At 42.2% G+C, this 24133-nt stretch overlaps 1 protein-coding gene across 1 annotated transcript in view; it reads left to right on the top strand.

The window, feature by feature from the left end:
• Window positions 1-24133, top strand: part of LOC128666929 (oocyte zinc finger protein XlCOF8.4) — a 249673-nt gene that overhangs the window by 182775 nt on the left and 42765 nt on the right. Inside the window, exon 9 of the mRNA XM_053721749.1 lies at window positions 12990-13082. Coding sequence (XP_053577724.1) covers window positions 12990-13082 — 93 coding nt within the window. The remainder of the gene's footprint in view (window positions 1-12989; window positions 13083-24133) is intronic.

Below are 24133 nucleotides of genomic sequence, written 5' to 3'. Positions count from 1 at the left end.
AGTGCAGGCTACCCCCGGATAACAGATACTGCTGTATTTACTGCGATCCTTGCCCCCTATAATCAATTAAATACAGACCCGCAACAGAGGGAAAAAAGAAAAGTTCACTTTTCTGAAGTTGTTGCCGAGTCCACTTTTTGAATGTCTTTATTGACCAATTTTCCTGGGATTCTCTTCCATTCCGATCTCTGTGGTAGAGGTGGTGCCGTATGGGGTCTCTCCCCTCTTCTTTCACTGATTTCATCTTGCTGAGGCATATTGGTGATTTCCAGGTCCTTGCAGACCCTCTGTATATCCTCTGTTGTATTGCAGATTAATCTTCTTCCTTTCCATGAGATTTGCAGATTGAAAGGGTGGCCCCATCTGTATGGGATGTTACGCTGTCTCAGTGTGGTGGTGAAGAATCTAAATTCACGTCTCTTCTGTAGTGTTCTTGGAGTCAAATCTTCAAATAGCTGAATGGGATCGGCCCTAAACTTAAGAGGGTATTTCTGTCGTGCTTTTTTCATTATCTCCTCTTTGATTTGGTAGCTAGTAATCTTGACAATTACATCTCTTGGGGGTTGGTCGCCCAGAGGTTTTGCTCGTAAAGCCCGGTGAAACCTATCCAGTGCTATCGTGGCTTCTGAGTCCACTCCCAAGACAAGAGTAAATACTCCTTGTAGGTAGTCTTCCAAATCTGCTGGTAGGATGGTCTCTGGGATACCTCTGATTCGAATGTTGCTACGACGACTACGGTTTTCCAAGTCATCTAGCTTGTTCTCCATTTGTAACAGTTGCTCATCTTGAAAGGCCACCTTAGACCTGAGAAAGAGTATGTTGGAATCAGTGAGGGCAGTAGTATCTTCTAATTTTTCTACTCTCTGGCCCATATCTGAAATTTCCTTTTTGATCTCAGAGATTTCCTCCCTTATGCATTGCTTAACTTGGCCAATTAGGTTGGAAAAGTCCTTTTTTGAGGGCAAAGAGTTCAGCAGGGCTCTAGGAACTGAGATAGCATGTTCTGAACTCTCTCCCTCCGATTCAGATGAGGCAGATGAAGCATCTCCCCTAGCCTCACTTGTAGCTGTTAGCACTTTCCCAGGTGTGTCTATGTGTTTGAAAAAATTATTCACAGAGGGGTTTGTTGCTGTCCGTTTTTTTGCGCCCTTTTCTGGCTTATTTCCCTTTTTGGGGGACATTTTAACTCCTATGATAAAGAGGTCGGTACTTGGTAGAAAGGGCAAAGTGCAGTATCAATCAACTGTAAGTGTATGAAGTAAATTAGTTTCAGTAACACAGCAGCACATGTATTTATCAGCAGTAATAAATCTGCAGCCGAGACGTGTTGTTTACTACCTTTTCTACCCTTCTAAGCTGGTCAGCATGCGTCAGTGGGGTGTATTTTTATTTACATGATAGGCACAGTTCATACTGATCAAAATTAAACATATTTCTTGCTCCGTTGTTATGTTTTATTGCTGCCCCCTTATAGCAAGTTTATCGGTCGTCACTGTAAAAGGCCATGTATTCCGGTTCATTATGGTCAGTTGCGGCCTTCCACTAGATTTGGCACTTCCCTTCCCGGAGCCTCATATAAGCACAGCAAGTTCACAAAAAGACACCCACTTCAGGCAACACATATCGGCTTACCACTGCGGTCACTCATCCCCTGCGGGCTTTATAGCAGCTTTCACTTCTGACCGCGATCAGTGACATGCAGCGTCTCCTTCATATGGCGCTTGGATGCGATGTAGGCCGCATGCCTCGGTGTCATGAAATGTCGTCCTTTTACTGTTAACCTGTAAATCCGGTCAGATGTCAATCCGGGTTGATAAGTGGGGCTTGTCGAGGTTTCTTAGCAGATCAATTGAGCTAGGTACACTCACATTTAAGTTGATTTAGCCCTTAAGGGAGACTAGAGCTCACAAACGTGCAGCCATCTCCTGTGAGCGCTGGCTCCGCCCCCCCCTAAGTCTCATTTTTTATTGCTTCTGGTTGCTAGAAGCTTGTTCACTGGCATTTTTTTCCCATTCCTGAAACTGTCATTTAAGGAATTTGATCAATTTTGCTTTATATTTTGTTTTTTCTATTACATATTGCAAGATGTCCCACGTTGAAACTGAGTCAGAAGATACTTCTGGAAAATCGCTGCCTGGGGCTGGAGCTACCAAAGCTAAGTGTATCAACTTATGGTATCTGTTCCTCCAGCTGTTGTTTGTACTGTTTTGTCATGACAAACTGTTAATGCAGATAATATTTCCTTTAGTACTGTTACATTACCTGTTGCTGTTCTGTCAACATCTAATACTCAGAGTGTTCCTGATAACATAAGAGATTTTGTTTCTAATCCATTAAGAAGGCTATGTCTGTTATTCCTCCTTCTAGTAAACGTAAAAAGTTTTTTTAAAACTTCTAATTTTTCAGATGAATTTTTAAATGAACATCATCATTCTGATTCTGATAATGGTTCTTCTGGTTCAGAGGATTCTGTCTCAGAGGTTGATGCTGATAAATCTTCATATTTATTTAAAATGAAATTTATTCGTTCTTTACTTAAAGAAGTCCTAATTGCATTAGAAATTGAGGATTCTGGTCCTCTTGATACTAAATCTAAACGTTTAGATAAGGTTTTTAAATCTCCTGTAGTTATTCCAGAAGTTTTTTCCTGTCCCTAGTGCTATTTCTGAAGTAATTTCCAGGGAATGGAATAATTTGGGTAATTCATTTACTCCTTCTAAACGTTTTTAAGCAATTATATCCTGTGCCATCTGACAGATTAGAGTTTTGGGACAAAATCCCTAAAGTTGATGGGGCTGTCTCTACTCTTGTTAGGCGTACTACTATTCCTACGGCAGATGGTACTTCCTTAAGGATCCTTTAGATAGGAAAATTGAATCCTTTCTAAGAAAAGCTTACTTGTGTTCAGGTAATCTTCTTAGACCTGCTATATCTTTAGCGGATGTTGCTGCAGCTTCATCTTTTGGTTAGAAGCTTTAGCGCAACAAGTAACAGATCATAATTCTCATAGCATTTTTATTCTTCAACATGCTAATATTTTTATTTGTAATGCCATCTTTGATATTAGAGTTGATGTCAGGTATATGTCTCTAGCTATTTTAGCTAGAAGAGCTTTATGGCTTAAGACTTGGAATGCTGATATGTCTTCTAAGTCTACTCTGCTTTCCCTTTCTTTCCAGGGTAATAATCGTTTTCGTTCCTTTCGTCATAACAAGGAACAAAAACCTGATCCTTCATCCTCAGGAGCGGTATCAGTTTGGAAACCATCTCCAGTCTGGAATAAATCCAAGCTTTTTAGAAAATCAAAGCCAGCTCCTAAGTCCACATGAAGGTGCGGCCCTCATTCCAGCTCAGCTGGTAGGGGGCAGATTTCGATTTTTCAAAGAAATTTGGATCAATTCCGTTCACAATCTTTGGATTCAGAACATTGTTTCAGATGGGTACAGAATTGGCTTCAAGATAAGGCCTCCTGCAAAGAGATTTTTTCTTTCCCGTGTCCCAGTAAACCCAGCGAAGGCTCAAGCATTTCTGAAATGTGTTTCAGATCTAGAGTTGACTGGAGTAATTTTGCCAGTTCCAGTTCTGGAACAGGGACTGGGGTTTTATTCAAATCTCTTCATTGTACCAAAGAAGGAAAATTCCTTCAGACCAGTTCTGGATCTAAAATTATTGAATCGTTATGTAAGGATACCAACATTCAAGATGGTAACTGTAAGGACTATCCTGCCTTTTGTTCAACAAGGGCATTATATGTCTACTATAGATTTACAGGATGCATATCTGCATATTCCGATTCATCTAGATCACTATCAGTTTCTGAGATTCTCTTTCCTAGACAAGCATTACCAGTTTGTGGCTCTGCCGTTTGGCCTAGCTACAGCTCCAAGAATTTTTACGAAGGTTCTCGGTGCCCTTCTGTCTATAATCAGAGAACAGGGTATTGTGGTATTCCTTATTTGGACGATATCTTGGTACTTTCTCAGTCTTCACATTTAGCAGAATCTCATTCGATTCGACTTGTGTTGTTTCTTCAACATCATGGTTGGAGGATCAATTTACCAAAAAGTTCATTGATTCCTCAGACTTAGGTAACCTTTTTAGGTTTTCAGATAGATTCAGTATCCATAACTCTATCTTTGATAGACATGAGACGTCTAAAGTTGATATCAGCTTGTCGAAACCTTCAGTCACAATCTTTCCCTTCGGTAGCCTTATGCATGGAAATTCTAGGTCTTATGACTGCGGCATCGGACGCGATCCCCTTTGCTCGTTTTCACATGCGGCCTCTTCAGCTCTGTATGCTGAACCAGTGGTGCAGGGATTACACAAAGATATCTCAATTAATATCTTTAAAACCGATTGTACGACACTCTCTGACGTGGTGGACAGATCACCATCGTTTAGTTCAGGGGGCTTCTTTTGTTCTTCCGACCTGGACTGTAATTTCAACAGATGCAAGTCCTACAGGTTGGGGAGCTGTGTGGGGGTCTCTGACAGCACAAGGGGTTTGGGAATCTCAGGATGTGAGATTACCGATCAATATTTTGGAACTCCGTGCAATTTTCAGAGCTCTTCAGTCTTGGCCTCTTCTAAAGAGAGAATCGTTCATTTGTTTTCAGACAGACAATGTCACAATTGTGGCATACATCAATCATCAAGGAGGGACTCACAGTCCTCTGGCTATGAAAGAAGTATCTCAAATTCTTGTATGGGCGGAATCCAGCTCCTGTCTAGTTTCTGCGGTTCATATCCCAGGTATAGACAATTGGGAAGCGGATTATCTCAGTCGCCACACGTTTCATCCGGGCGAATGGTTTCTTCTCCCAGAAGTATTTCTTCAGATTGTTCAAATATGGGGTCTTCCAGAAATAGATCTGATGGCTTCTCATCTAAACAAGAAACTTCCCAGGTATCTGTCCAGATCCAGGGATCCTCAAGCGGAAGCAGTGGATGCGTTGTCACTTCCTTGGAAGTATCATCCTGCCTATATCTTTCCGCCTCTAGTTCTTCTTCCAAGAGTAATCTCCAAGATTCTGAAGGAATGCTCATTTGTTCTGCTGGTGGCTCCAGCATGGCCTCACAGGTTTTTGGTATGCGGATCCTGTCCGGATGGCCTCTTGCCAACCGTGGACTCTTCCGTTAAGACGAGACCTTCTGTCACAAGGTCCTTTTTTCCATCAGGATCTCAAATCCTTAAATTTAAAGGTATGGAGATTGAACGCTTGATTCTTAGTCAAAGAGGTTTCTCTGACTCTGTGATTAATACTATGTTACAGGCTCGTAAATCCTTATCTAGGGAGATATATTATAGAGTCTGGAAGACTTATATTTCTTGGTGTCTTTCTCATCATTTTTCCTGGCATTCTTTTAGAATTCCGAGAATTTTACAGTTTCTTCAGGATGGTTTGGATAAAGGTTTGTCTGCAAGTTCCTTGAAAAGACAAATCTCTGCTCTTTCTGTTCTTTTTCACAGAAAGATTGTTAATCTTCCTGATTTTCATTGTTTTGTACAAGCTTTGGTTCGTATAAAACCTGTCATTAAGTCAATTTCTCCTCCTTGGAGTTTGAATTTGGTTCTGGGGGCTCTTCAAGCTCCTCCGTTTGAACCTATGCATTCTTTGGTCATTAAATTACTTTCTTGAAAAGTTTTGTTCCTTTTGGCCATCTCTTCTGCCAGAAGAGTTTCTGAATTATCTGCTCTTTCTTGTGAGTCTCCTTTTCTGATTTTTCATCAGGATAAGGCGGTGTTGCGAACTTCTTTTAAATTTTTACCTAAGGTTGTGAATTCTAACAACATTAGTAGAGAAATTGTGGTTCCTTCATTATGTCCTAAGCCTAAGAATTCTTAGGAGAAATCATTGCTTTCTTTGGATGTAGTTAGAGCTTTGAAATATTATGTTGAAGCTACTAAGAATTTTCAAAAGACTTCTAGTCTATTTGTTATCTTTTCCGGTTCTAGGAAAGGTCAGAAGGCTTCTGCCATTTCTTTGGCATCTTGGTTGAAATCTTTAATTCATCATGCTTATGTCGAGTCGGGTAAAACTCCGCCTCAAAGGATTACAGCTCATTCTACTAGGTCAGTTTCTACTTCCTGGGCGTTTAGGAATGAAGCTTCGGTTGTTCAGTTTTGCAAAGCAGCAACTTGGTCTTCTTTGCATACTTTTACTAAATTCTACCATTTTGATGTGTTTTCTTCTTCTGAAGCAGTTTTTGGTAGAAAAGTACTTCAGGCAGCTGTTTCAGTTTGATTCTTCTGCTTATAATTTCAGTTTTTTTCATTATAAGTTTTAAACTTTGTTTGGGTGTGGATTATTTTCAGCGGAATTGGCTGTCTTTATTTTATCCCTCCCTCTCTAGTGACTCTTGCGTGGAAGATCCACATCTTGGGTAGTCATTATCCCATACGTCACTAGCTCATGGACTCTTGCTAATTACATGAAAGAAAACATAATTTATGTAAGAACTTACCTGATAAATTCATTTCTTTCATATTAGCAAGAGTCCATGAGGCCCACCATTTTTTGTGGTGGTTATGATTTTTTTGTATAAAGCACAATTATTCCAATTCCTTATATTTATGCTTCGCACTTTTTTCTTATCACCCCACTTCTTGGCTATTCGTTAAACTGATTTGTGGGTGTGGTGAGGGGTGTATTTATAGGCATTTTGAGGTTTGGGAAACTTTGCCCCTCCTGGTAGGAATGTATATCCCATACGTCACTAGCTCATGGACTCTTGCTAATATGAAAGAAATGAATTTATCAGGTAAGTTCTTACATAAATTATGTTTTTGATTAAATGGAAAAAGATATCCAAAGTCATAAAAATGCAGTTAACTAACACATTAAGAAACTGGTATAGGAAAGATATTGAAAACCTAGTTAAAAAGTCATAGGATAGGTATGAAGAAGCAAAAATTGAAAGGGATAGCTGTCTTAATCAAAACATTTGCCAAAATGATATAAAAAATAGAGCTTTATTTTTTTTAGTTTTACGGGTAAAACTATCAAATGGCTTGCATATGTAGCTAATGCTCGCAAGAAGAAGAATTACCTTGAGGCCATTAAAATAACAAGGGTAGATATGGAAAGTGGAGAGATCATAAGATCTTTCATACATTTTTGAGAAAATCTATTCAAGTAAAATCATTAATATCTGCAATAAAAAAGCTGTAAGATGTAAGACCTTCTTGTTCAGGAAAGCCTATCACCAAATCAGTAACTCCCCTTATCATGAGCTGCCCTCATCTAACTCCACACTAACATCATTCTCACCTTTGCTGTCCCCGCCTCCTGTTTCTCATCCTCCTACCCACAGGAACAGGGCCCTCAATTCTCCCTGTATTTCTTTGATAAACTTTGTCTGGTGTCTTTTATATTGTATTGTACTGTACTTTTATCTTTGTACCCATGGACAGCGCTGCGGAATCTGTTGGCGCTTAATACATAAAGAATAATAATAATGTATGCCATTACATACATACAAATTACTGATCGACTGTCAGGGTGCCAGGAATCAGAAACAAGGAAAATAGCAGAGTCAGGAACAAGCCAGGGATCAGGAACCAGGAAGGACGTCAGGCAGCCAGGTAATACACAGGAACTCTCACAAACAGGTCTGAGACAATGCAAAGGCAAAGCATACTGAACAGAGGCCCTTTAAATAATAAGTGATGACATCACAATTCTGAGTCTGCATCCTGTCTCACATGGATGATGCACACCAGTCTGGCCATAAAAGGAAGTGCAGGAATTGAGCAGCATCCCCCACAATGCACCATAATCAGGAAGAGAGGTGAGTAAAATGGCTGCCAGCAGCACATGGCAAACACAACAGGGAAAAAACCCTGACAGTACCCTCCCCTCAACGACCCCTCCCCCACGGGAGGACAAAAGGCTTATTGGGGAAACGGGCATGGAAGGCACGGAGGAGGGCGGGAGCATGAACATCAGAGGAGGGAACCCAAGAACGCTCCTCCGAACCGTAGCCTCTCCAGTGAACTACTGTACGCGGCCCCTGGACATACGAGAGTCAATAATGCTACTGACCTCATACTCCTCATGGTTGTCAACAAAGATAGGATGGGGACGAGGCAACACAGTGGTAAACCGATTACAAACCAATGGTTTCAAGAGGGAGACATGAAAAACATTGGAGATGCGCATAGCAGGAGGAAGGTCAAGAGCGTAGGCCACAGGATTAACCCGTCGGAGTATTAGAAAAGGACCAACATAACAGGGAGCCAATTTTTTGGAAGGCACACGAAGGTTCAAGTTGCGGGAGGACAGCCAAACTCTCTCACCAACCTGGTAGGAAGGTGCGGGCAGACGCCTACGATCAGCCTGGAACTTTTGGCGCTGCATAGAACGATGAAGGCAATCTTGAATCTGCACCCACGTGGAACGGAGTTGCCGGAGATGCTCCTCCAAAGCCGGAATACCCTGAGACATGAATGAATCGGGCAACAAGGATGGTTGAAACCCATAATTCGCCATGAACGGGGATATCGTGGAGGAAGCATTAATAGCACTATTACGAGCAAACTCTGCCCAAGGTAACAGGTCAGACCAAATATTGTGGTGATCTGAGACATAGCAACCGAGGAACTGTTCCAGAGCTTGATTAGACCGTTCCGCAGCCCCATTGGATTAAGGGTGATATGCCGAGGAGAAGGAAAGCTGGATCCCCATTTGAGCACAAAAGGAACGCCAAAATCTGGAGACAAACTGGCTACCCCGGTCCGACACTATCTCCTTGGGTAACCCATGTAAACGGAAGACCTCCCAGGCAAAAATTGAAGCAAGCTTCTGAGCGGTAGGCAGCTTCATCAAGGGAATGCAATGTGACATTTTAGAAAAACGGTCAACCACCATAAGGATAACAGTATTGCCATTGGAAACAGGGAGCTCGACAATGAAGTCCATGGAAAGATGTGTCCAAGGATGCTCACCATTAGCACTAGGTTGAAGAAGACCCACAGGAAGACGTTGAGGAGTCTTATTCTGTGCACAAACTGAGCAGGAGGCAACATACGCAGCAACATCAGAACGAAGACCTGGCCACCAGAATTGTTGAGTGACAGACCAAATCATTTGGTTCTTGCTTGGGTGACCTCCGGCTTTAGGATAGTGGTAAGTGTGCAAAAGTTTAGTTCGAAGATTCTCAGGAACAAAACACTTACCACTAGGTTTCTCAGGAGGTGCATTGGTTTGTGCAGCCAGGATCTCCTCCCCCAATGGAGAAGTCAAATTAGTACGTATGGTAGCCAAAATATGGTCAGGAGGTATAACAGGAGTAGGTACAGACTCCTCCTTGTACAGAGGCGAAAATTGTCGAGAGAGGGCATCAGCCCTAACATTCTTGCTACCAGGCAGGTAGGAGACCACAAAATTAAACCGAGATAAAAATAGCGCCCATCTGGCCTGTTGGGGCGACAAATGTTTTGCTTCAGATAGATAAGTTAAATTCTTGTGGTCAGTAAGAATGAGCACTGGCACGCTAGTACCCTTGAGAAGATGCCTCCATTCCTTAAGTGCCAAAATTATGGCCAGTAATTCCCTGTCGCCAATTTCATAATTGCACTCCGCTGGAGACAATTTCTTAGAGAAGAAACCACACGGATGCAAGGAACCGTCAGGCGTAGGACGTTGAGACAAGAGGGCACCTACTCCAGTCTCAGACGCATCGACCTCAAGAATGAAAGGCAGGACAGGGTTAGGATGAGCCAGAACTGGAGCGGCAGCAAAGGCAGTCTTAAGACTATCAAAGGCCTTAATGGCAGTAGGTGACCAATGGAGTGGATCATTCTCTTTACGGGTCATGTCTGTGATAGGTTTGACCAAGGAAGAAAAGTTTTTAATAAACTTTCTATAGTAATTGGCAAACCCCAAAAAACGTTGAATAGACCGAAGACCAACTGGGCGAGGCCACTGCAGATAACTTGTCAGGGTCCATGGAGAACCCTGCAACGGAGATAACATAACCTAGGAAGGTTACTTGAGTCTGATGGAACTCACATTTCTCGAGTTTACAAAACAGGCCGTTCTCACGTAGTCTCTGAAGAACCCGTGTAACATCAGAACGATGAGCCTCAAGTGTGGGTGAGTGTATGAGGATGTCGTCTAAGTACACCACAACACACTGTTGCAACATATCTTGTAGAACATCATTAATAAATTCCTGAAAAACAGCAGGAGCATTACATAGGCCAAAGGGCATTACAAGATACTCATAATGCCTGCTCCTGGTGTTAAATGCTGTTCTCCATTCGTGGCCCTCCTTAATCCTAATGAGATTGTACGCTCCTCTCAAATCAAGTTTAGTAAAGACCGTAGCTCCCTTGAGGCGGTCAAAGAGTTCCGTAATAAGCGGAATAGGGTAAGCATTCTTAATGGTAAGACGATTAAGACCCCTATAATCGATACATGGTCTTAAATCGCCACCCTTTTTCTTCACAAAGAAGAAGCCAGCCCCTGCAGGAGAGCAGAATTTGCAGATGATCCCCTGCGACAGAGCATCGGCAACATACTCCTCCATAGCACAATTCTCTGCAACAGACAGAGGATATACCCGGCCCAGAGGAGGAATGGCTCCGGGTTGCAGGTCTATGGCACAATCGTAAGACCGGTGAGGAGGCAACGTACCGGCACGCACCTTGTCAAACACGTCTAGCAACTCTCGGTACTCCTCTGGCAATTGAGAAACCGAAGAAGTGCACAAGACTTTGCGGAAATACATTGCGGGGACCACGACAAAATTTCGGACCTGCGCCAGTCGAGACTGGGATTGTGCTTTTGGAGCCAGGGATAACCCAGAACAACCGGAAAATGTGGAGAGTTTATCACCTGGAACTGGAGGGTTTCAAAATGGAGAGCCCCAACAGCCATGGACAACGGAGCAGTTTCGTGAGTAACGAGTGCGGGCTGAAGGGGCCTGCCATCAATGGCCTCAATAGCAAGCGGAACGGACCGAGGCAAAACAGTGGATACAAAAGCACTGTCAATGAAATAGCCTGCAGCACCGGAGTCAACAAGATCCTGGGTGACTATGGAGGAGTCCACCCAGGAAAGGACAACCGTGACCAAAGGTTTCTCCTTAAGCGGTTCCGGGGACAAGGATAAACCACCCATGGTCTGCCCCCGACAGGACCTTCGGTGTGAGCGTTTCCCGGCCGTGTAGGACAAGACTTCAAAAGGTGGCCCTGTAACCCACAATAGAGGCAGAGCCCCTCCCTCTTCCTAAAGGCCCTCTCCACCGCGAAGAGGCGCGTGAATCCCAGCTGCATCGGCTTAGCAGTACCTGGTGACTCGGGACCAGGAGGCATGGGAGGAGAGGGAGGCATGGGTGGGAACGAACACATAGGAGACAACGGAACAGGAGGCTTCCGCAAGCGCTCCTTGAAAGAGGGCCTCTCTCTGAGTCTGATGTCAATTAGGATCAAAAAAGACACCAATGCCTCGAGATCCTCTGGTAAATCTCTGGCAGCAACTTTGTCTTTAATCGCATCAGAGAGCCCATGAAAGAAGGCGGCAACAAGGGCTTCCTTGTTCCAACCTACCTCTGCGGCAAGCGTACGGAACTCAATAGCATACTGAGCAACAGATCTTGTACCTTGCTGAATGGACATGAGTCGTTAAGCAGCAGAGGAGGAGCGAGCCGGAACATCAAATACCCTTCGAAAGGAGGCCACCAATTCAGGGTAATTTGAAATCACAGGTTTATTAGTCTCCCACAAGGGATTAGCCCAGGCAAGAGCTGTGTCAGAGAGTAACAAGATGAGAAGTCCCACCTTAGCTCTGTCAGAGGGAAACGCCTGAGGTAACATCTGAAAGTAAATGCCCACCTGGTTCAAAAACCCTCTGCACTGAATAGGATCGCCTCCATATTGCTGAGGTAGAGGTGCAGAACCGGACATGCTCCTGGTAGGCATAGGTGCAGCAACGGAAACAGGAGCAGCCATAACTTGCGGGACACTTTGGTCCAAATGTGCAGTGCGAGTTAGCAGGGTTTGCAGGGCTAGTGCAAATTGATCCAAGCGGTGATCCTGTACATCCATCCTGGAAATGATGGCAGGTAAAGGTGGATTATTAGCACTATCAGGATTCATGGCCTTTGCGTAATGTCAGGGTGCCAGGAATCAGAGTCAGGAACAAGCCAGGGATCAGGAACCAGGAAGGACGTCAGGCAGCCAGGTAATACACAGGAACTCTCACAAACAGGTCTGAGACAACGCAAAGGCAAAGCATACTGAACAGAGGCCCTTTAAATAATAAGTGATGACATCACAATTCTGAGACTGCATCCTGTCTCACATGGATGATGCACACCAGTCTGGCCATAAAAGGAAGTGCAGGAATTGAGCAGCATCCCCCACAATGCACCATAATCAGGAAGAGAGGTGAGTAAAATGGCTGCCAGCAGCACATGGCAAACACAACAGGGAAAAAACCCTGACATTGACTGGGCATTTTATAGCAAATATAACATGCTGTAATTTGTTAGAGCGTGACATATTAGCATTGGTTACCTGGTAATGTTATGTGTTTAACCCCCACAAAGGGGTTAAACACAAAGTACTGCTCAGGTGAACACAATTAATTAAAATGAAAGTTGAGGAGGAAACAGACTTAATTCTTCATATCTGTCTATGAAATACATCTTAATTAATATAAATATATACAGTATATATATATATATATCTCTGCATCTAACAGTTTTTCCACAGGTATCAGAGTGGAACAATAAATATTTGATTGATGTAATATGGTGTGTTGTGCCCTTCATCTATTGATAACCTGTTTGTGGTTTTTATAATTAGAACCATATGGGTTGTGCAGGTTTAGGGTTCATCTGAATCCCTTCTCTTTTTCCTTATTTAACTAATATTGAACCCCACGTACACCAGAGAATTCTCTGACCCCAATATTTATCAATTCCCTTTGGTTAGCTGGTATTATTTCTCTTTATATATATATATTTCTAAATAACAGATCTCCATGAAGATTATTCAAAATGTAGGAATGAAGAGGATGATGACGAGTATGATCATCAGCAGATGGAAACCACTTTAGTCTGTTGTTCAGGTGAGTGATAAACAGTTTTGATACAGTGAATAAAATGATTACATTATCTTGGCTCACCTACGGCTAGATTTAAAGATTTGTCGGTAACGACCCGCGTAGCTAACGCATGCTTTTTTTTCCCCGCACCTTTTAAATACGCTGGTATTTAGAGTTCACAGAATGGCTGCGTTAGGCTCCAAAAAAGGAGCGTAGAGCATAATTTACCGCCACTGCAACTCTCGATACCAGCGGTGCTTACGGACGCGGCCAGCTTCAAAAACGTGCTCGTGCACGATTCCCCCATAGGAAACAATGGGGCAGTTTGAGCTGAAAAAAAACCTAACACCTGCAAAAAAGCAGCGGTAAGCTCCTAACGCAGCCCCATTGTTTCCTATGGGGAAACACTTCCTAAATCTGCACCTAACACCCTAACATGTACCCCGAGTCTAAACACCCCTAACCTTACACTTATTAACCTCTAATCTGCCGCCCCCGCTATCGCTGACCCCTGCATATTATTATTAACCCCTAATCTGCCGCTCCGTACACCGCCGCCGATTAGGGGTTATTTAATTTATTTATTGATAGTGTAGTGTTAGGTTTAATTGTAGATAATTGTAGGTATTTTATTTAATTAATTTATTGCTAGTGTAGTGTTAGGTTTAATTGTAACTTAGGTTAGGATTTATTTTACAGGTACTTTTGTAATTATTTTAACTAGGTAGTTATTAAAGAGTTAATAACTATTTAATAGCTATTGTACCTGGTTAAAATAAATACAAAGTTGCCTGTAAAATAAATATAAATCCTAAAATAGCTACAATGTAATTATTAGTTATATTGTAGCTATATTAGGGTTTATTTTACAGGTAAGTATTTAGTTTTAAATAGGAATAATTTATTTAATAAGAGTTAATTTATTTCGTTAGATTTCAATTATATTTAACTTAGGGGGGTGTTAGGGTTAGGGTTAGACTTAGCTTTAGGGGTTAAAAATTTTATTAGAGTAGCGGTGAGGTCCGGTCGGCAGATTAGGGGTTAATACTTGAAGTTAGGTGTCTGCGATGTTAGGGAGGGCAGATTAGGGGTTAATACTATTTATTATAGGGTTAGTGAGGCGGATTAGGGGTTAATACATTTATTATAGTAGCGGTGAGGTCCGGTCGGCAGATTAGGGGTAAATAATTGTAGGTAGGTGGAGGCGACGTTGTGGGGGGCAGATTAGGGGTTAATAAATATAATATAGGGGTCGGCGGTGAGGTCCGGTCGGCAAATTAGGGGTTAATACTTGAAGTTAGGTGTCGGCGATGATAGGGAGGGCAGATTAGGGGTTAATACTATTTATTATAGGGTTATTGAGGCGGAAGTGAGGCGGATTAGGGGTTAATACATTTATTATAGTGGCGGTGAGGTCCGGTCGGCAAATTAGGGGTTAATAATTGTAGGTAGGTGGAGGCGATGTTGGGGGCGGCAGATTAGGGGTTAATAAATATAATATAGGGGTCGGCGGTGTTAGGGGCAGCAGATTAGGGGTACATAGGGATAACGTAGGTGGCGGCGGAGTGCGGTCGGCAGATTAGGGGTTAAAAATTTTTAATAGAGTGGCGGCGATGTGGGGGGACCTCGTTTAAGGGGTACATAGGTAGTTTATGGGTGTTAGTGTACTTTAGAGCACAGTAGTTAAGAGCTTTATGAACCGGCGTTAGCCCAGAAAGCTCTTAACTCCTGGCTTTTCTCTGCGGCTGGAGTCTTGTCGTTAGATTTCTAACGTTCACTTCAGCCACGACTCTAAATACCGGCGTTAGAAAGATCCCATTGAAAAGATAGGATACGCAATTGACGTAAGGGGATCTGCGGTATGGAAAAGTCGCGGCTGGAAAGTGAGCGTTAGACCCTTTCCTGACTGACTCTAAATACCAGCGGGCGGTAAAAACCAGCGTTAGGAGCCTCTAACGCTGGTTTTGACGGCTACCGCCAAACTCTAAATCTAGGCGTAAGTTAGTACTCGCCAGTGAGATCACCTGTCCAGTAGGGGGATGGACATAAGTGATCACTCCCCTGCATCTGCTTTTTAGACTCTCATCCTCAGCCAGGAGAAGTAATAAACCAACCAAATGCTTTCTATTTAGTGTTAAATCAACAGTAAATGCCTTTTTTTTTAAAAAAAATTATTTATAATTTTTATTGAGGTCAAAATCATAATAATACATACATGCGATATAGCAAAAGTTACATGAATACAGAAATCAAAAATTATAGCATGCAAGTTGTTGAAAATATACCGTTGTATCTGTAACATCACATACAAATGGAAATATGTGTGAAAGAAACTTAACCTCTCATTTTCGCATTATTCTCTTTTTTTTTACTTTGAAACATTCTGAATATATATATAACTTATTTAAAATGTCAGAAGCATGAAAAGAACAAATAAAAAGTGAACTATCGTACAAGTCTTACATGCATAACAATACAAAATACAGTTCTCAATTACTCGTAGCCTTGTAAGATTTATTTAATATAAGGAGTGAAACCTCTGCATATGAATTAATGTAGGCTTTAGATTAGTTGTGGTGCTTTCTAGGGAAACCATACTCTGTGAGTCTGAGTAAAAATTAAAAGTACTCCGAAGCATATATAGTAGGGGGGTTAGTATCCGGGATATTGGCCCCCTAGGAAAACTGTGATATAACCCAGTGGTTATGTAGGTGTTCTTCAGGGCATTATGGCTCAAGTATAGAGAGGTGACTGTCAAATAACAAGTTAACAGGCTTTTTAATAGGTATAATAAACATTGTCAGAAGTCCGGACAGGAGTTTAGTAGGGGCTCCTTATTTTGTAAGCCCTGACATAGAATGAATTATAGATGCAATAAATACACCATACATGTGAACAGAGATGGTAGGGCTGAACTTTTCACTACTATCTGTATGACATTTTCCATATGTGTAGCCACATTACTACGATGCATAATAAAAAGGAAAAAGACAAGCAAGCTGCATGTGTAGAAGTAATTAATAGTACCGACATCTGTATGGCTATAGCTTATCAGGCAGAGAGCTTAAATTTCTTTGTTCCCCAGATACTGGTGCCTGTCAGTGTAACTGGATGATTTAACTATCTCTATCAGGTAGCTGAGGGGAGAGTAAGATTGGTAATCATATGCATATCATGTGCAGTGCAAATAATTAGTATTATGGGATATATTCCCTAATTTATAACTAATGACGGAGCCACCATATTACACTTCCGTACTATTGTATAACTCCCCTTAAGGCAGGGATGAACCGAACACAATCAATAAGAGGCTGATATAGGACTGTCAATGTAATAATCATATGTAGGCCAATGCATAGTTCTAATCCTCTGGTATCAGGCAGGGTTCATATAACGTGAAAAAATAGTTTGCAGATTAACCCAATTTAACTATCTTCTGTATTACATTATGTGACTATGAAAATGAGAGGAGGGACCATACATTACACACATAATACTGGTCTAGACATCAGATATTTGAGCCGTCAGGATACAGTTTGTTAGTCTTTAATAGACTTGGGAGTCTATGGGTATCAAAGTGTTCTTGTTTACCATGAAGTCCTCATGTTTCAGGCTAGTCAGCCATTATTATGATGTCTCCACAAAATAGATCTCACCATTATGACATATATAGTATGGCTCAAGGTGTAAACGCCACTAGGATAAGCAACCTTACGACAGGCCAATCGGTTGTCAAATTATTTATGTTAATATGTCCAGACAGTTAAGTTAATATTAAAGCTTGTAGAGTCTTCCCATAGCTCATACCAACTCACGGACTGTCTAGTATGTAGTAAGAGGAGTCCTTACTGTTATGGACAAAACCCCCATATCTGTAGGTGTTTGCGGCACATTAGGAAGAATCCGAGGCAGCATCTCAGCACTGGGCGTGTGCACACTAGGTGGCCCCTCGCTACCCGATTCCACGCCGAGGAACACAGGGGGTGAAGTGAGGCAGGTTCATGGCCTGGTAGGTGTGAAAGACGGCCGTCAAGGAAAGGTGCTGTATATCAAGCGGAACAAGCTGGGTCCTCCGCTCTCTATCCGCAATCTCCTGTAGCCCTCCATGGAGTGAGAGTTCTTCAATCGGCCAGGGCATACTTTCTACAGGAACATTACATCCGGCTACAGACACAGCAGTCCCCTCCAGGCTCCAGCGGAACATCGGCAGCTGCTGACTCTCAAAGGTAAGTGCGGGTCCACCATCAGCTTCTACACTGACCTGGCTGTTCCCCCTCTCGATTGTATAGAAATACTGCTGCAGTGGACGCAACAAAGCACTAGGCTCTGTGGCAGAATTTGGGGTAGGATGTAGCTGGATCTCAGCACAGCGGTATTTAGCCCCTTCCAGTGTTATACTAGTCTGGTGGCCGACAACTAGCTGCTCCCGGGAAGGAGCTATCACCACGTCTATGCCGTTTGCTCCCAAAGCAGGAACTCCTTCCCAAGCTGTTGGGCGGCCAGTGTTGTCGGTCGTAGCACCCATTGTTGCGGGGGTCGAGGTGTCCACCTTCTGATGGTTCTGCCGATCAGAGGAAAAAGCCGCAACAAATCTATCCTCCAGTTTCTGTGCGTATTCTTGTAGTAGCAGCTGAGTTAACAGGTCGGTGGCCTCCATTTTCTATAGGTGCCTTATGTTTTTAGTAGACGGTATAGATAAACCTTGTATCGTGGGGTTTCCAAGTACTATTATTCAGAGTGGAAACTGCGCATTCAAAGCACAGTTAGTTGTGGGGGACGGGACTGAGGCTTGAGGTATAGGGGAAGGCCTCAAACTGAGTAGTCCGGTACTGAGGGAAATAAAAACCACGCCACTATCCAAAACCCTATTTGTCGGATGCAGACGTCATCAGTCAAGCTTCTCCACTGAGTCTTGCAGGTTATTTCAAGGGATACTTTGCAAAATAAAGAAATAATGAAGAAAACTTCAAGAGCTGATGCTCAGTGCGACCAGTAAGATGGCCGCCGCCCGGAAGTCCCAGTAAATGCCTTTTAATTACAAGACATTTCTGTTGACGTTTGTTGTCTTGCTGTAGAATAACACATAAGCCAAGTCAAAATATTTTCAATACAAATTAACAAAATAACAGCTAAACTTTACACACCACTTGCCTTATTTAGAGGAACAAATCCAAGCCTTAGTCTGCAGATAAAGTCATTTTGTTAGAATGAATCTGCTGAGGTCAGTTAGAGACAGTTATGAAATTAGCAGGGCTGCCCTTGAGAAGTCTTCAGTATGCATATCCGGTCCTGAGAATTAGAAAATGTATGTGAAAAGGGGGCAAAATAAATAACGAAAGTACAGCACAAGGTTGTTTTACTACAGATAAATATTTTATATTAAAATCTCAAGGTAAAAAAAACCTTCTCTTGCAGTTTATTGTCTAGACACATACAAGAGTGTTTACACAATAGATATTATATCACACTATATCACATGTGCAGTTTTAAATAATGTAATTGGTGCACAGAAGGGGCTATATAATAAGTCACATGCACTATGGATTCTAGTTGGTCAGACATTAATAATATTGTTAAATAATTATATTGAAACAGAATTTGACGGTAGATAAAAGGTCCATCAAATTTACCCATATTACATGTTACTTTTTTCTTAGGATAGCCTTATGAATGTCCCAGGCATTTGGAGTTCCTTTACATCTTTGTGTTTACCACCTCAATTGGAAGTGTATTCCATGAATCCACCAACCTTTCAGTGTTTCCATGTATTGGTTTGGTGCAATATTTCACGTGTTAAAAAAAAATCTTGCTTTTAACTGAAAATTTCACTTGTACTCTTATTTTAGTGCTATTTATATTTTTTTTTCATTAATCACCAAGATATTTAGGAGAAACAGTGATGTCTCTCTGGATAATAAATTTAAACCAGACCATCATTGGCAATAATTGACATTCAAAATTTAGCAAAACAAATCACAGCAATGATGACCCCTCAATTCAACCAACTAAGGACATTTTTTTCTGAATTATCAACGGAAGTAAGTCAATTTGCAGCTAGAATTTCCGAAGCTGAAAATAGGGTCTCAGATCTGGAAGATCTAACTAACTCTCATTAACCAATTAATTAAAAGTAAAAATAAATCGGATCAAAATCTTGCAAAACCAAATTGAAGTAGTAGTAAAAGTGTATTTTCAGGGGGGCGTGTCCGTGCAGCGTTCTGGATAAGACGCATCTTCTGAGAGCTCTGGTAGAATACCTTATAATCCGCTGATTATTGTACCTTAACCGAATTATACAAAGAAATTACATCCTCACTACTAGTGACTTTATCTATATATATCTTTGCTGCTTTTATGACACCGAGATCGCAGATCGGAAATATAAGACCTAAAGCAGCGGCCTACTAATAGGTAACAGCCCCCCCCCCCGGGTTAACAGTGCAGTCAGATAAAACCTGACATACTGAATCTTCTATACATCAGCCGCTCCTAACTATCCTCAACATCTGAAACCATAGACCATCACAATCCCTCTCTCTAAAGAGTGGCTTCCAACTTGATGGCATTGGGCCAAGAGGGCTCCACGAAAATGGCGGAATTATCAGAAGCTATGGAGCAACTGAACACAGACGAAAGATTTGACAGACTAGAGGCTATATGGCTGAGATTCATGCAAAAATGCTGGCCCGGTTCAGTGCTAGAAGCTGCTGAACTACCAACCCAGCATGTGCGTGAAGGGAATTGTGAGCAGCACAGTGTATAATACGAGGAAGAACGGCGTGATCCAAACACCGACTACACAGATGCAGTTGGATTGCCGTCTGCCCACTCAGCTGGCATGGTAGTACTTACATGTGAAAGGGTAACCCTCCAGCAAGGCCTCTCTTACATAAACCCCACAGCTCAACCCGACAGCATGGAACCGAGGATTATCACTTCCTCATCGCAAAGCGTACAAACTGCTGACCGAACACATCTCTCTAAGGCTCTAGACCCTCCGGTCAATACAATCATCTCGGAGGTAGTATTCACAGGGAGATTAGAAGATGCAGTGAATTTGTCACAACCCCCTCCCATTATAGAGCTGCATGTTTTTTGAACCCCCTTGCACACTGGGGGCTGTGAGATGGAAGCCTGTATCATCTAACTTGAGGGCAATCACAGGGACTAACCTAGCAATGACTTCTGGGATATTTGTTCTAGCTAACTTAGAGGAATGGACTTTCACAACCGGGTATGAGCAAGCGGGAGGCCTGCTCTGTAAAGCCAATTATCTTGGACACAAGGTATTGATCGGTTCCTCCACTATCACTCCAGCGCTGCAAGCAGAGGCTAAGATGAGAATTGTTGACACCCCAGTATTCCGTGCTACAAACACATCATCACGTCGGAAACGTTTATACCTCAACCCCAACCAAATACCTATAAAAAAAGAGCTGGACAGTGGGGGTTAATTATTAAAAGTTATCATATAACTTAATAATTTAGTGTTCAAGTTGTTTGCTTAGACCTCAAACGTTTCTTTTACTTTTAACATTACTTAATTTTTAATTTCCTGTTATGTTCATTTAAGTTTCAAATGTGCTTTCTTTATATTGCACATTGCAGAACAAACTCACTCTGCAATTCAACTTGCAGGATTTACTAATTAGCCACATAGACTCAATGTACCTCATTATATAACAGCGCACATTAGCACACAGCCAATACATATTATCCCCAGAATATCTCCCAGGCTATACTTCTTTTAATTGAAATAAATCTTTATTGAAGGCAGCAACAATCCAGAGACAGTACATCAAGGAATTCACCAAGTTTAGCATCCGTAAGGCGTAAAGGTACAATTTTTAGGATCACACATTCCTTTAGCTACCCTCCGCCCCGGATCAGTCAAGTAAGTTAGAATATAAGAGTCCTTGTGACTGACCATTTATATTGTATTACTGTATACTTATTTTGCCCCTTTTATGCATACATAAAAAAACGTAATAATAAAATCAAACAAACATAAACAAAGAAAAAGAACAAAAATCCTAACTGTGGTACTAGTAGTGAGCGTCTTCGCTCAGATCAGGTTTTTGTCCAGACTCTGTTAGGGCCTGAAAGAGAATGAAATCTTGTCATTGAGTCTAGTCATGATGGGAGATTGTGGTCCCGAACTCCCTCTTACTTTTTTTATTTTTTTATATTTCTATTTTTTGTTTTATTTATGGGGTCCCCCCTTTTAACCGTAGGTGTATTCCTCATTCCTTCTCATTCATTATCCAGTAAAACCAAATTTTAGTAAATTGTTCCCTAGTGTCCTGTATTGAGGCAGAGACCTCCGACATAGTATAGATATGTTCTATCTTACCTAGTATCTCTTGCCAGTCTGGGGCCCCCACCTTCCAGTGTCTGGCGATACAGTCGCTGTGCATAAAATCTTAATAAATGTGTTTATGGCCTTGTTGTATTGTGAAAATCTATAGTTCAGGAGATTGTGCGCAGGTGTCAGGGTGATATGTTCTTGTAGTAACCCGTTCAAAAGTTTTTGGAGTTTTTCCCAGGTCGCTCTAATCTGAGGGCATGCCCACCACATGTGAAGATATGTACCCTTTTCCCCGCATCCCCTATAACAATGGCTTTTGCCGTTTTGTGAAAAGTGGCATGTTTTCTCAGGGGTGAGATACCACCTGACAGCCGTCTTTATACAGTTTTCTCTTAAGTCTGCATTAATCAGTCCCCTGCTAGTTTCATACATCACCTGGTCCCACTGTTCCCTTAATAGAGTCAGTCCAGTGTCCAGCCCCCATTTCGCCACCAGCGCCGAGTGACTCGGCGCTGCGGCGCCCTGTATGGACATGTATAATTTTGATATCAGTTGTTTCTGTCTGTCCGGGGCGGAACATATCCGCTCCAGAGTGATCATAGTCTGAGTGGTCCAGGGATAGCAATATCTGTGTATAGCTGATGAGATCTGAAGGTATAGAAACCAATGTAGTTTAATTGGATGAATCTTGTCCTGTAGCTGAGAATACGTCTGTATTTGGCTTCCCTCCAGAAAGTCTGCTACCCTGTAAAGACCTTTGTTGAGCCATTTCCCCACCTGTGTGTGTAACTCAGGTGGCAGAAGAGAACCCACTGATCTAGTTCTAGAGTTTGCGGGGAGTAGTTTCAAAGGCCCCGTGAGGGATCTCCAAATCCTAATGGTGTCAGTCGTAGCTAGTGTTTTGTAGTATCTTCTATCTAGTGTGTGCCCCACTACCCACAAAACATCGGCGGGGTGATCGTATCCCCCAGATCTGCCTCCAACCTAGTCCAGAGAATGTTGTGGTTGTTTTTACTTAGCAGAGAGGTTTGTGCGAGTCTGGCTGCATGAAAGTAGTCTGTTAGGTTCGGTATGCCCACCCCACCCCAGCTGTATGTGTCTAGATAGTGTTTGTGAGGCTATTCTAGCTTTTCTGCCGTTCCTTAAATAGCTATTAAGGGATGATTGTAATTTAAGCAATTCTGACCTAGGTACCATTATTGGGAGAGCCCTAAAAAGGTATAAAATCCTGGGGAGGATGTTCATTTTGATGGACGAGAGTCTCCCAAACCAGGAGAAGTTGTAGGTTCTCCATTTTTTAAGATCCCTATCTATAGTTTTGTATAGTGGAGCATAGTTTAAGTCATGTAAGTTATGGTAGGAATCTGAAATTTTGATGCCCAAGTAAGTAATCGACTTTTTGGCCCACCCGAACTCAAAATTGGCCTCAATTAGTTTTTTTGTATGTGGTGGAAGAGATTGTGGCAGAGCTTCACTTTTTTCTAGATTGATTTTGTAACCTGATACCATTGAGAAGTCATGAAGTGTAGATTAGGCAGGGAAATCAAGGGCTTAGTTATAGTCAAAAGTACGTCATCCGCGAAAAGCGATAATTTATATTCCGAATTCCCCCCTTACCCCCGATATGTCAGGATGTTGTCTTATAGATGCCGCAAGTGGTTCTATGCACAGGGCGAATAGTAATGGCGACAGGGGGCAACCCTGTCTCGTGCCACTAAGGATCTTAATGGGTCTAGATTGATAACCTGCTGCTCTAATGACCGCCGTTGGGGTAGAATAGATCCCTCCTATCGCCTTCATGAATGCCCCCTCAAACCCCATCTCCGTCAAGATAGATGTCATGTAGGTCCAGTCAATTCTGTCGAACGCCTTCTCCGCATCCAAGGAGAGGAGCAGAGAAGGCGTCCCAGTACCCTTTAGATAATCTACTAGTGTAATGGTCTTCCTCATGTTGTCAGGGGCCTCTCTTTCCGAAATAAATCCCACTTGGTCTGGATGGACCAAGAGGGGGGCTATCTTCTTAAGCCTATTGGCCAGTATTTTTGTGAGGATTTTGACATCCTGATTTATCAGGGAAATTTGTCTGTAACTTTGACACTTCTCAGGATTTTTGCCAGGCTTAGGTATTACCACAATCTTGGCTCTTAAAACATCTGTCGGTATTTCCATACCTCTCATGACGTCATTGCAGAATTTCTGCAGGTGCGTGACCAGATCTGATTTGAAAACTTTGTAATATTCCGCCGGGTAACCATCCGGTCCCGGGGCTTTGCCTAATTTCAGGTCCTTAATTGCTAGTAGAACTTCCCCTGTCGTAATGTCAGCATTCAAGTCCTCATATTCTTGTTCTGTTAGTTTGTTTAATTTGGCCCTAGCTAATAATTGTCTAAGAAGCTGTTGTGTCTGTGGCGTGTGGTCCACTTTTTTCCCGTCATAAAGGGAGGTGTAGTAGTCAGCAAATGTGTCTGCTATCTCCTGTGGGTGAGATGTGCATTCCCCATCTATTTTTTGGAGCAGTGGGATAGAGAAGTTCCTAACCCTTTCTCTTATTTTATGCGCTAGATATCTATCTGGTTTGTTTGAGTATAGGTAGTAATGGGCTTTTAGTGTCTGTATTGCCCTAACTGAATGGGAATCTAAAAGTTTAGTAAGGGCCTTTCTCTTTGTTTGGAAGGTTGAGGAGGAGAGTGTTTGTTGATGGCGCTTCTCCAGCAGCTCAATCTCTGACTGCAATTTGTTTCTAGCCTCTAGGTTTTTTTTACTAGCT

This window comes from Bombina bombina, chromosome 7, assembly GCF_027579735.1.
Source record: "Bombina bombina isolate aBomBom1 chromosome 7, aBomBom1.pri, whole genome shotgun sequence".
Classification (NCBI taxonomy): Eukaryota; Metazoa; Chordata; class Amphibia; order Anura; family Bombinatoridae; genus Bombina; species Bombina bombina.
Note: the sequence above shows the minus strand (reverse complement) of the source record. Positions and strands in the feature narration are given on the sequence as shown.